The sequence below is a fragment of the Callorhinchus milii genome, unplaced genomic scaffold (assembly GCF_018977255.1).
Source record: "Callorhinchus milii isolate IMCB2004 unplaced genomic scaffold, IMCB_Cmil_1.0 Scaffold12, whole genome shotgun sequence".
NCBI classification, from domain to species: Eukaryota; Metazoa; Chordata; class Chondrichthyes; order Chimaeriformes; family Callorhinchidae; genus Callorhinchus; species Callorhinchus milii.
This window is the reverse complement of record NW_024704753.1, coordinates 14619338-14632409: the sequence shown is the minus strand read 5'-3', so window position 1 is coordinate 14632409 and position 13072 is coordinate 14619338. Positions and strand designations below refer to the sequence as shown.

Sequence of the window (13072 nt, the reverse complement as noted above, 5' to 3'; positions counted from 1 at the left end):
GATATTACGACGAGGTTTGGAAGACAAAAAGCTTGTAGGACGGCAGGATTGAAACTTTTGAAGAAGACGGACAGACGATTTGGAGGAACAATGATCATAGTCTGGGGAGATACTTGGTTTGTAAAAGAAAAAGGTTGCAGTGGGAATAAGTTTATTTTCCTGCCAATTTTGTGCTTTTACACATATTGTAAGGTCTGTTCAACTGTCCCATGTCCCATCTGTGTCTCATTACTCAGCGTTGAATTGAAGGGTAAGCTGTCTTGTAAAACCCACACCAACATAGGAACGCCCTAAACCCATTTCACATCACGACGATACTCAATAAGGCATCTGCTAGTTATGAGAATATTTTAAACACACTCTGTAAACCGAGTCCTTTTCAAATATAAGAATTATGAATTCGACAGATTAGTAGATTTATTTTCGTCTGTCCAATGCTTGACATTATTCCCAATGGCCGTAGACTTCTCACATTTTCTCTCTCCCTATTTCTGTTTCACCATTCTCTTTCTTCTTCCTCCCGCCACCTCTCTCCGATTTATAAAATGCTGGAGAAAGAAATCGGAGAGACACTAATACATTTAGGACAGACGTGGCCTAGATACAAGCAGGAGATGCGGGTGGCCAAATGAGACTTGTCAGACTACAAATTGAAAACGCCAATTTCACTTAAACTTCAGGGGTTTTCGTGCTAGGTTTTGTGAGTTATTTGAAGTGTAAATTAATGGCCTCCTCCGTAACCCACCGATGCCAATATTTTTTCTAGTTGAGCAAGAATTAGGGACGGGGAAGAAAAACTCAGTATCTAAAATTTGAAGGGATTCTGACAAGATACAAATACTGCAGATTCTGGAGTCCTGTAGTGTATTGGCTAGAGCACTCGCCTCGCAAGCGAGAGGACCTGTGTTCGATTCCCGAGCCAGGCGAAACCTTAGACAAGTTTCCTTACTCCACACCCCTCCATTTACCTAGTAGTAAGTAGGATCCGGTTGTTAGTCGATTGGTGGATTGCTAACTGGGGCACTAATCCTTTTCAAAAAAAAGTAGTCACTCTATCCACGACTGTTTGTGAGACACTTCTGTGGCTAAATATACAGTCAATTCACTTTACAGTATATTCTGTGAAGTGCTGTGACCAAGATGTTGTATGAAACAAACTAGACAAGAAATTAGGGATTTATTTTTCTCTTTTTTTCCCCCTTCTCACTTCCTTCGCTCGCCACCACTCTATTCTCTCTCCCTTTTCTATTTACTCTCTCTCTCACTCCTTGCCTCTCCCTCTCCTTTCACTCTCCTCTGTTGCTCCTTCTCTCGCCACTTCCTGCCTCTGTTTCTCCCTATCTCCTCCTTCGAACGGTTCTTAAAGCTCCTGAATAGTCGAAATCGCCCATTACACTGAGTGACTGTATCTCTGCTCACTGTTATCAGTACTCAGTGCATTCCAAGCATGAATCAGTCATTTAATCTTTTCTGACATGGTTGTCATTTTCTTTAAAGTGGGTTTGGCTTCCACTCCAAAGGAGGTCATTAACTGTCAGCAAAAATTCCAACTTCACCGGTGCTATCGATCCACAGTTAGGCAGTGTGTACTGAGGTGTGACTGGACAACTGATTTAAGAGGAGATGATTTAAGAGTCATTGGATATGGCTGGTTTAGACCTCGTCTTCACACTTTATTCTACTTTTGAACCTATTGTCATCTTAGCAATTGACTCTTTACCGAATCTTAGGCTTGAAGTTATGTCTTAAGTCAAAGAGTCACTATTTCCTTCACTAATTTTTAGTTGAATGGCACAGTGGTGCTAGGCATTGGGCACGAATGTGGATTATGTAACTGTAAAGACGATCAGAGTTAGGATGAAGGTGATGGGTTTGCAAAGCCACGTGCAGAAGGTGATAAGGGCTGTGTGATCTTGATCTTGTGGAAGGTGGGGCCGGGGAGACAGCGAGCACGGGTTTGGAAAAGTTGAGTCCGGAAATGACAAAATCATGAGTTAGTTCTTTGGGCTGCATTGAGGATGAGGTAGTGGTGGAGGTGGGTGATGTTGTGGAGATGAGGTCAAATAAAAAACAAGTTATTCTGACATTTTGTAGTGATCCAGGGAGGCCATGTTTAGAGGATAGTATGGTGTTGGGATGGGGAACATAAGATTACACTGTTGTAGTTTTTGTGACAATGGGATTGAGCCACATTTTTGTAGCAGAGCCCAACCAATCTAGTACATTGCAGTGCAATTCATGTTTATTTTAGTGTTTTTCACGTTGGGAAGATGTTGCAAAGTGTTTTACACCACTGGCTGGATGGCCAACTTAGGAGGGGGCGGGGGAGTGGGTTAGGAACTGAAGAGGGTGGGGAGAAACCTAAATAATAATAATAATAATAATCCTTACATTTGATATAGCGCTTTTCACGTCGGGAGTACGTCCCAAAGCGCTTCACAGAACACACTGTAAAGTGAATTGACTGTATATTTGTGGGCGAACGCGGCAGCCAATCGCGCACAGCAATGTCCCACAAACAGTCGTGGATTGAAAATGACCAATTTATTATTGTTTTTGGTTTTTGGAGGGATTATTATTAGGCTCTGTGTGGAGTAAGGAAACTTGCCCGAGGTTTCGCCCTCTGCCTGGAATTGAACTCCAATTGAACTTGCAAAGCGAGTGCTCTAACCACTGAGCTACAGGACTCCACGAATACTGCATATACAAGCGCTGAATTCAAAAAGAGGGGGGTTTGAGAATAGAGCCTTGGGGTACGTCACTGGTGACCTTGCAGGGGCAAGAGTAGAAACTGTTGAGGCAGGAGAAATTGTTGGAACATTTTCCCCTCCCTGACATTTCATAATCATAAGGAGGTGATGCTGATGTGTTCTGTGTTATCACCACATTGTTCACACTGTGTGAAAGAGTTGTAAATGCTGTGAAGGGCTAACACAGATCATTGAGCTAGAGAGCGGCTGAGGAGGTTGATTGAATCTCATTGGAAAAAGCTGAGCTGGGTCATGATCTAAATTTTAATATCATGATGAGGAGATGTAGAGAGTTTTTTTTCAGGTTCTTTAACGTTAGGAAGCAAAATTATACTTAATGTAAGTTAAGGCTAACCTGCCCAGAAAAATACAGTGGTTACTTTACAGTGAATCCTGTGAAGTACTGGGAGACGTCCTCGCAATGTGAGAGGTTTATATTAAATGTAAGGATTGTTATTGTTATTGATAATAAATTTATCGGAAGGATTTGAATGGATCCTTGATCGTTATTAATCCTCGAATCTGCTTCACAGAGCACATCCATTAGTTATTTCTCAGCCTTCTCTTGTTACAGACACTTGCTCTTTCTGTCACTCTGGTAATTCACCCAAGACTGTTATCCTCTCGGCAAAAATACTCAGAATATGATCTTACCCGTCCCCTTGGCTTGGCTCCGTCGGGAGGGGAGTCGGAAATTGTAGCCACTCACTCTGCCCGTCACAGTGACATTGAGTGTAAACAAAGTCAGGACACGAAATAATGAAGATGAAATGTGTGCAGGAATTATCCATTGCTATCACTGATCCTGTGCTCAGCCTGTGTCCAGTTGCAGGGTTCACCACACCACACTGACCCAGTACGTTATCCTGACCCGAACATGTCAGAGCAGTTCGCACAATTAATCCATCTTCATGCATCCCTGGATGTGTTGGGATGAGTGGATTGCTTCACTGAATTAACGCATTTTCTAGTTGTGTTGCTAAGTGGGAGTGTGTCTAATTCACTCAGTGTCTCGGTTTTCTGTTGCAGTACTCGTATGAAGGAAACGACATCAGTGACCTGCCTGTTGATCTCTCCGTGGTCTGGAATGGAGACTTTGTCATCGACAATCCTGCCAACATTAAAGGTACAGGCTGCAGAAAATGCTAAGATGATAAACATTTTCATTTAAGCATAAGGTTTGAATGTGTTTGCCTCCATACCAGCTTTCCTCACATCTTTACTGCTGATGGTGGCAAAGTCTAACACAGTGCTTTCAATGTACTGTCCAACTGCATCTTGAGAGAGGAGACCTGATTCCTATCAGCTCACATGAACAGCACACATACTGAAGTATCACATGGTAGATCAGGGTGGGCTTATCGCTGCAAAAAGAGGAAGAGCAGGGTGGGGGTGGGGGTGGGTGGCTCCTGAACCTGAGGCTTCTTGCTGAAAGGTAAATGTTGAAGAACGTGGATGGAAAACGTTAAGTGCCAAGAATCGCCTTTGTTGTCAGGTGAAGTTGCTAAATAAAATTAAGTTTTTTTTTAATGCCTCTCGAAGAAGCACTCCTTGCTGTTTTGACAGAACTGTTCTTCCTCTGTCTCCTCCTTTCTTTCCCTCACCCCAGTACACACCAACCAGTGTAGATTCCTGTACCCCATGTTTCTCTCCTGCCCCACCCTCCTCCACCTCCCCTTCCCCCCCACCCCCCCAGAGCAGTTGAGCTGAATAGACTGGCTGTTGCAGCTGTGTTGCCATGCCACACAGAGAGGAAATGGTATTGCATGGCAGTGGTGTCTGCTTAGAAGCATGTCTGACTAAATTCTGTATTCATAAAAGCCATAACGATATTTTTCCAACCGTTAATGAGCCTAAACACAACCGCTTTACGACTTCTTTTCTCTTTAAAGACTTGCGATCCTATGGAGCCTCTGGATTTCTCAAATTGCTGTGACTCCACAGGTTACCAATTTCAGAATTAGTCGGGGCACAATTTTTCCATTGGGATTACTGACGAATCAGTGTGTGCCTTGTCGATTAAAGGGAAGCATTAAAGTTGTGCCCAGGGGAACCGGGAAAGACCGTTCAAATTCATTGCGGGGGCGTGGTGTGAGCAATCATGTTAGCCACTTGTTCTGAGAATGCTAATGTAATTAAATAATTTTTATTTAATTTACTCACTTTAATTACAGAAAGGTTACCTCAGACAGGCTAGCCATGACAGAATTGAATTAGTTGAAGATCACGGTTGATAAAGACGATTTTTATTCTGGTGAATGAAGTAACTCCTCCACCTCGTTCTCTGATTTGGTCTGCAATTTGAAACAGCCCAACGTTTCCATTCAGACACAAGGGGAATGTTGGGAGTTGGATTTGCCAGTTGTAACTATTAGCATGAATTCATCTGTCTGTGATGACTTGCTTTGGCTTAGCAAGGTGAGAGGGGAAGATGATGAGGAAGGACTTGGGTAGATCTTCGATCTCTATATTCTCAGACCATCTGAAAAAAGTGATGAAACAAGTCTTCCGGTGGCAAAATGGCTGAATTTCCCAGTTAATGTAGCAAATATGGCATTAATTTGGTGATCGCTAGCCTTGTTGGATACATGTGAGAATGTTTCCTGATGCAATTAAAAGGGCCATTGCTGATACTGAGGTTGTGAGGTGTGTTGTTAAGGACACAATGGAATGGATAGACACCAGCTTGACTTTACTCATCTTGTTGTGGATAATACTGTTCAGTGTAAAATTGGAAGCAAATTGGAGATACTTTATAACAGACTGGTGTTACAATGCCTCCAGTGATTGAGCTGTGGGTGCAGGAGCAACTGGTGACCTATTCCACCATCAAACAATTTTTTTCCGAACCATATTGGTTACAGCTCAACAGATGTTTGCATTCCTTTAACATTTTCTCCTCCTTCCACAGCCCATCTGTACAAGTGCACAGCGCTTCGGGAGAGCTGTGGGCTGTGTCTGAAGGCTGATCCGAAGTTTGAGTGCGGGTGGTGTGTGTCGGAGATGAAGTGCCTGCTCCGGCAGCACTGCCAAGCCCCTGAGAGTATCTGGATGCACCAGAGCAGCAAGAACAGCAGATGTACTGATCCCAAAATCACCAAGGTATGTCACTTCAGCTTTGTGCAGTTCCGCTCAATTGACAGCTTGCCTCAGGCCCAAACCTCCAGAAATGTTTGGCTTCCAAACACAGTGACGGCCTTACTGCTTAAATGAAAGATCAGCGAGTATCAGCTCTCGGGAGTGCTGGGGAGTAGGTCGATCTAGCTCTCATCCAAATACAAAGCCTCGCTCTGGGCTCTTGGCATCTATCACCTTCATTAAGGATAGGCACAGAAATGAGATGAGGCAATAATCCGCAGGAATTTGTGTTTACCGTGTTCCTAGCCTGGAGAAGGCTATCTGTGGAGGAGAGGAAAGTGGCTTGAATTCTGGAATGCGGGGAATATTCTGGGGTCTGTGCTTGAGAGGTTCAGCATTGAGCATATCTGAGGACGTTTCCCTCAGAAGAAATGGTAGGTGAGGTGCGGCTCGTTCAACCCAGGATGGGTTTTGCTCGGTCTACACAGAGAGTGGGCTTGAAGGGCCTGATGGATTTCCTTGATTCAAGGTTTTATTATGGTCTTAATGGTCGTCGTACAAATGGTACGGGGAGGTAACATATAACACAGACACACCATCTTCCTGTGGGTTGTACAGTCTCCAGGTTCCCTCCCCTTTATGTCATGCTCCACTACTGTCAAGCGCTGTGGGGACGCTACCCTGCGCGAGGGGCGCTATATAAACACAAGTTGTTGTTGTTCTAACTCAATTTCTGCTGCGGGAGTATGTGAGAGGCCAAGCCGTCTTGGTTCATTCTCATTCTCTCTATTTGTTTCTCACTGAGCCCAAGCTCAGTGCTCAACCCTCCTCGGCTTTCTTCCCCTTCGTCTCCTGTCCCACTGCAATCTGGCGAAAAACAAAATAGTTTATTCAAGCCATCCCGTCCGAGGTGATGCCAGGGCGACCATTGCCGCTTTGCGCTAGTTACAGCAGTAACGAGAGAATATTCTGACAGCGTGGACATTTGCGAAAAAACACACACAGCCTTCCTTTACAATGCGAGTTTCTGAACGGAATGAGGTCGGAGGATAAATGACCCAGAGAAAACTATGTTCTGTAGCCGGGAGCTCAGCCGGTCTCTGGAGTGCGGAACTTTCAGCGTTCCATTCAGCGCCAAACGTTTTAAGGTTTTCATTTCATTAGCCAAAAAAAAAAAGTCGGATTCGTTAACGTTGGACCGTGCTGAAGTGGATTCAGAGCTCACTGTATTAATAGCAGTCGGTAGTAATTTCTCTGAAAGCAATATATTTACCTGGGGATTTCCATCTGCTTTCGGCTCAGGTGTTAAGTACAGCGTTAGTGTAATAGATTGAGAAAATTCAGGCTAATCCCTCCTCAGCAGACAGTATATCTTGTTCCTCGTCAGATGCCTCTGCACCCTGCACTTGTTCCAGCCATGCCAGAGATTACAGTATTGCTCTGTATTTTGCAGTGCATCAATGTAAAGTCTTGATTCCCTCAACCAGGAGATAGTTGTGAATTTGCCCTTGCCTCCCCCCCCCCCCCAACACAGGACCTGAAGGCGACTCCAGGCCAGCTGCTTGTTAAGGGGGAGCGGAAACCCGGGTGGAACTGTTTTTTATCCAAACTGCGGCCACAAGACGTAGACAGAGGTGATAGCTATATAAAGTGATGTGATTATCCTCACTCCCGTGTCCTACCTGGGACATGTCTTCTGACCTCTAGCATCAGATGATGGCACTCCACAGCTGGTAATGCAGAATGAAGGCAGTTGTCCCAGCAGGGTGATGTTTTAAAGCAGCGAAGATCAAACTGATGTTTCAGGTGTCGGAAAACAAACACTTGTTGTCCTTGCTCGAGTGTCGTGCACAGCAAAGTCCACACAAACAGCCATGCTGTGAATGATCAGTTAACTTAAATAAAAATCATTGGCCTCGATGCCAGGAGAAACCCTCTTCTCTCTCCAGATAGCAGCCACTTGAGAAACATGCACACAGAATCCCAGTTTAACATCTCATCCACAGGGCAGCACCTCTAACAGTGTAGCCTCCCCCACCCCAGTTCTCGGACGCTAACCCTGCGTGAGGGGCGCTATATAAATGCAAGTAGTTGTTGGAGGGAAGCTGCACTGACCAGAGGTGTGAACCACATTACAGGGAAGACAAAAACTGTGTCATATAATGTATTTGGAAAGAGGGAAAGAAACAAGGTCATCGGCAATCAACATAGAGTCATTGATGGAGAGTATCAATAACGTCTAGAACATTTTTTATGTTTGTCAGAGCTGTGTTAATCTCGTCTGACACTTCCAGTTATCGGGAGGACATCCTGACAGGATTACCAGGATACAGCTTTCTGGAGCACTTGAAAATTCTCGGAATAACCACATCATTATAAAGTTATTAAGGGGCCAATTACATTGTTAGTCTCTGAGTTGTACTTTGAGAGCGCTGACTGTTATTAGAGAGCTTTGCTTTGTCCCGTTCACATTTTAATTTGTTACTATTAGTACTGAACAGGCATGAAGTACTGTGTAATGGAAGTCTTAATATAAATTAATATTGTAACTACAAGGATACTACATTGTAATTATGGAGTCTATTCATTACCAATTTTGAGGCTATTCAAACTTTGAATAATTGTACATCACAGTGTGTTTCCAGCTTATGAAGATTAATAAATTTGGTTTTCACTTTATTGACTCGGTGAAGTGCACGTCTAAAGCTACACAAAGCTTGCTGTATGCTCTCGGAATCAGGAAACGGTGTTTGTGAGAAATTGTTTAAAAGGAGAAGAAACATTCTCTCTGTTGCTTGTAACCTAGGTTTGGCTGTGCTGGAGTTACCAAATTACCTGGGACAGTTCTGATACTTTGAGAGTCAAAACAGAAAAGGTTCTCCCTTAAAACTAATCACAGATAAATTTGGAAAATATTGTGTGGCTCAGTTTCACAGCTGTCTTTGTCAGCGGACTGTGCGAATTCTAATAAAAGATTCCAGGCTTCTCCTTTAACAGATAAATGGAACTGAACCTATCGTTGTGGCCCATTCTCAGGTCAACCCGGCCTTGTCTCATGGAATTAGTGCTTCTGAGGAAAGCTTGCTGGCTTCAGTTACCTTGTGTTTAGAGCATTGCAGCTAATCCGCGGCTTGACTACCGGCTGCAGCTGTGTATTAACATGAGGACTTGGCATAAATGCCAATGTAAAATTACCCATAATTATATCATTATTGTTATTATGAATCCTTTATAGTGCTGCTCATCAGTCATAATATTTGTTTTGTCAAGTTACACCTGTCTTTCCATTATGAATAATTCTGCTTAATAAATCACATTACCATGCATTTCTATAGCCGCGAGAGCCCTGGAACATCAAACCATCTTGTTGTACAAGGCAGAACAACTTGACACAACTGACAGGGATGACCAATGTACAGTCGTGAGCTGAGGAACTGGCTTAGAGGCTTCATTGCGCTTGCACTGAAACCAGGACAGTGTGGATCCCCCATAGAGGCCAAACATAAGCATTTCGTTTCCAATTTCAGCTCATAAGATGTGGAACAGGCGTTGAATTCTAGCTGCCTCCAGAGGACGTTGGTATTCTTGGTTCTGCGTAAAATGTCTGGAAACCTAAAACTGTTCTGTGTCTCGCAACCTGAAGTAGGATACTCCTCCCGCCACAAAGTTATGAGGCTCAGTGTTATGTCATCCTCGCAAAGCTCTTTGCTAACATCTTGTGCTGACCTGTTTTCCATTTGGATCCAGTTTTATGTGTCCCTAAGGGAATTGGTGAGGTTATTCCAGACTCTTTTCCAAGGTGTTTCATGTTTTTAGACATTTCGGTGCAGGAGAAAGAGTCCAGTTCTACCCAGTCTGAGCCAAGTTCCCGTTACGAATGAGTGTATCACTCAGAGTTGCAGTGCTGCCTGGCTCAAAAATTGTGATTTGGTTTGGTGAGGCTGGAGGGCTAATTGGGAAATAAATGGTGGTGCAGAGAGAGGGTAGGTAGTTAAGGAACACTATTCAGAAGGGCTATGTTTTACTTGGCTGATGGTGTCAAAGTAGAGCCAACAAATGGATTGAATATTCAGTGTAAAGATTCTCCCCATTTAAGAGAATAATCATTTTGAGCGTAGATTTTGAATCTCCTTTCTCTTTGTTTAAACTGTTATTCTCAGCGTTTGCATAACAACAACAAGATGAATACTTGCTTTGGAAATAGTGTCTTATCACGTAGTTGAGGCATCTCAGAGCGCTTCACAGAATATATTGTAAAGTCAATTAACTGCATTTCTTGCATGACTCTCATATGTAGGAATGGTAATAACATACTTCATTTCCTGCCCAGAGATGATCAGTTCCTTGAACCAACCAAACTGTTGCATTGTGTTTCCAGCTGGTGCCAGAGACTGGGCCCAGGGAAGGAGGAACTAGACTGACAATCACTGGCGAAAACCTGGGCCTAAAATTCTCGGAAATTCGTTATGGTGTGCGTGTGGGCCTGGTCCGATGTATCCCCATTGAAGAGCATTACATCAGAGCTGAGCAGTAAGTGTGAGGGGCAGAGTTCAACATTCTCCCAATGGGATGGAAGGGAAATTGGAAAGCAAGTCGATTGGGAGTAAACTCTCTGGAAGTTCCCAATAATAATCATGATCCTTGCACACAAACAGTCGTAGCTTGACTAGACCCGGGGGAGTAAATATGTAGGAGGTGGGAAGGTGCTTTGGCTGTGAAAATAGTTCCTCTGAGTTGAAAACATATGAGTCTGGGTTTGAACTGATTCCTAAAAACTGACTGTATTTTCAGGATTGTGTGCGACATGGAGGAGGCTATCCCTAATACTCCAGCCGAGGACCATGTGAAAGTTTGTGTGGTGGAGTGCAGTGTCGACTACCAGGCAATCTCACCCAAAGTCTTCACCTTCGTGGTAAGAATCCAAAAGAATGAGCCTTTTTAATGTCTGGTCTTACTGCTGTCTTGCATTCATGCTGTCTACCGAGATAACACACCTTGCAGCAGCAGATCTCGTCAAGCACTCTGGGACGCTACCCTGTGTGAGGGGCGCTATATAAATGCAAGTTGTTGTTGTCCCTGTGCCCACACTTGCCCGTTTTACACAAACCACCATCTTAAGACAAGCAGTGAAGAAACGTTGAGGAATGTAAGAATTATCTATGTTTACATTCCTTCGTTTTTATTATCCAGGTGTCCCACTCCCTTTCACAATCTGTTCTTACCGAGAAAATAAAAAACGGGCCAAGGCTCAAACTGTGTTTATCATGTGCTGATGTTGTTTGTTTTTGATACTCCCTTTAAGTTTGTTTTTTACCCATTCCATTCGCTCTTAGTACATGCCCTGCCAAGAGCTTCTATCTGGCAGTGCGGGGCTGAGACTAGCTCCAGTTAACCTGACGTCCCGATATCATTGGTAAAAGTCCAGGAGCAGACTTGTTGCCGGCTGTGTCAGTCAGGAACCAGTGTCCAGCTCAAAGAGCAAGTGGCAAAGAAATGGTTCAATCCTTTGCCCCATCCTTCTCCGTCTTCTCCCACTCTCCCTCTCTCACTCTCTCTCTCAGTTCTTATGTCAGTCTTGCCTTTTTTTTTTGCAGACCCCAATGTTCAGCAAAGTACGACCAGCACAGGGTCCTGTGTCTGGCGGCAGCCGTGTGACTATTGTGGGCAACCACTTGAATGCTGGAAGCTCTGTGACGGTCTTCATAGGCGGAAGCGGACTGTGTCAGTTTGAATGGTAAAGATGGACAACCTTTCCCAGCTTCCGTTTTCTCTTTCGAGGCTCCCGCAGTATCCGGGAAACACCTCCACACTCCAGGAGTAACATTACATGCCCTGTTAGTGACTCCCTTTCCCATTGGCAAAGCCAGAGAGTAGTTGGGGCATTGAGTTAGAGCCATATCTCCATGGTGAGGGGGAGGAAGAATGTATGCTTTTTCTTTTGTGAATTGAGCCTTGGAAAGTGGGAAGGTTCCTGGTCTGTGCTGAGTTAGCCAATCTCAGCTAGGTCCAACGGGAAGAGTGTAGGAATGCCTCCATGGTAGACCGCTGAGGTGGGACAAGGGGAGAGAAATCAGCCAGGAATTCCTCTCCTGATGATTGTCTAATGGATCCCTGCAGGAAAGTGGCTGTGAGAGAATAGTATCAGATCAGTCAGCCAATACAGGCTCGACTCCAGCATGCAAAAAAAGTCCATTGGGATGAGGTATGGGAGAGTGGTGGGAACTGCCCTCAGCGTGCGTGGCTGGCCTTATACAGGGTGGGAGGAATAAAAGAATTTTAACAGGATAGAATAACTGTGACGCGCCTGATGTCAGTTACGTGAGATATTGGGATTCAGTACATGTCTCTGCCTGCCCAGCTCACTGATGGATCCATTCATATACCGGGTGACCAAAAAGTTGTGGTATCTACCCTATTATCCAACAAAAAAATATATATATCATAATTTCTTTTAAGATTTATTAGACCTTGTATAATGGTATCGCGACTGTTTGGTCACTCTGTATTTACGCAGTCAATCACTCACTCTTGTGTTGTTAGTTATCCTTATCACGTCTCGAAGACTCTCCTCTTCGACTGTGCCTTCGGCTACCATCCTGCCCTCCCCCCTCTCCCTCCCTCCCCCTCGGGTTCAAATCACTGACTGTCCAGCGCCTTGGGACGTCCTCCCGACGTGAAAGGCGCTGTACAAATGTCATTTTGTATCGTAATGTATCTAGGAGAAGTCCGAAGCAGATTGTCTGTGTGACGTCAAGCTCCACCCAGGGCATCGGTCCAGCAGCTATTGCGGTCAGCATCAACCGAGCTCGCCTGGTGAACCCCAACGTGAAATACAACTACACAGAAGACCCCACCATCTCCAGAATTGAGCCGGAATGGACCATAGCCAGGTGACCGAGCCTCCGGTGTCAAACCTTGCAGATCGTGTTCTGTGTGGACGGCAATATTTTTCCTTTGCTGCGTTTTCTGCTGTTGCTTCCCAGAGACGCTGAGTTGTACTTGGATGCTCTGGCCCCCCGCCTGCTCCCAGCGCTGTGTGCAATTGGCTGCCGCGTTTCGCCCACAAAACACACAGTCACTACGCTGTACAGTATGTTCTCGAAGACCTGATAAGGCGCTATATCAAATGCAAGGATTATTATTTCTCACCTGTTGGCCGAGACATGGAGTGTCGGTCACCAGGCATGAGTGGAGAGTGGTAGCCAAATGTGATCCTGGCTGATTTTTCCCCTCCCTACCCTGGA

The 13072-nt window shown here is 44.6% G+C and overlaps 1 protein-coding gene across 1 annotated transcript in view; it reads left to right on the top strand.

Annotated features, from left to right (window-relative positions):
* Window positions 1–13072, top strand: part of LOC103176660 (plexin-A1) — a 223873-nt gene that overhangs the window by 164333 nt on the left and 46468 nt on the right. Inside the window, exons 10-15 of the mRNA XM_007890334.2 lie at window positions 3780–3876; window positions 5662–5852; window positions 10207–10358; window positions 10620–10740; window positions 11423–11562; window positions 12548–12718. Coding sequence (XP_007888525.1) covers window positions 3780–3876; window positions 5662–5852; window positions 10207–10358; window positions 10620–10740; window positions 11423–11562; window positions 12548–12718 — 872 coding nt within the window. The remainder of the gene's footprint in view (window positions 1–3779; window positions 3877–5661; window positions 5853–10206; window positions 10359–10619; window positions 10741–11422; window positions 11563–12547; window positions 12719–13072) is intronic.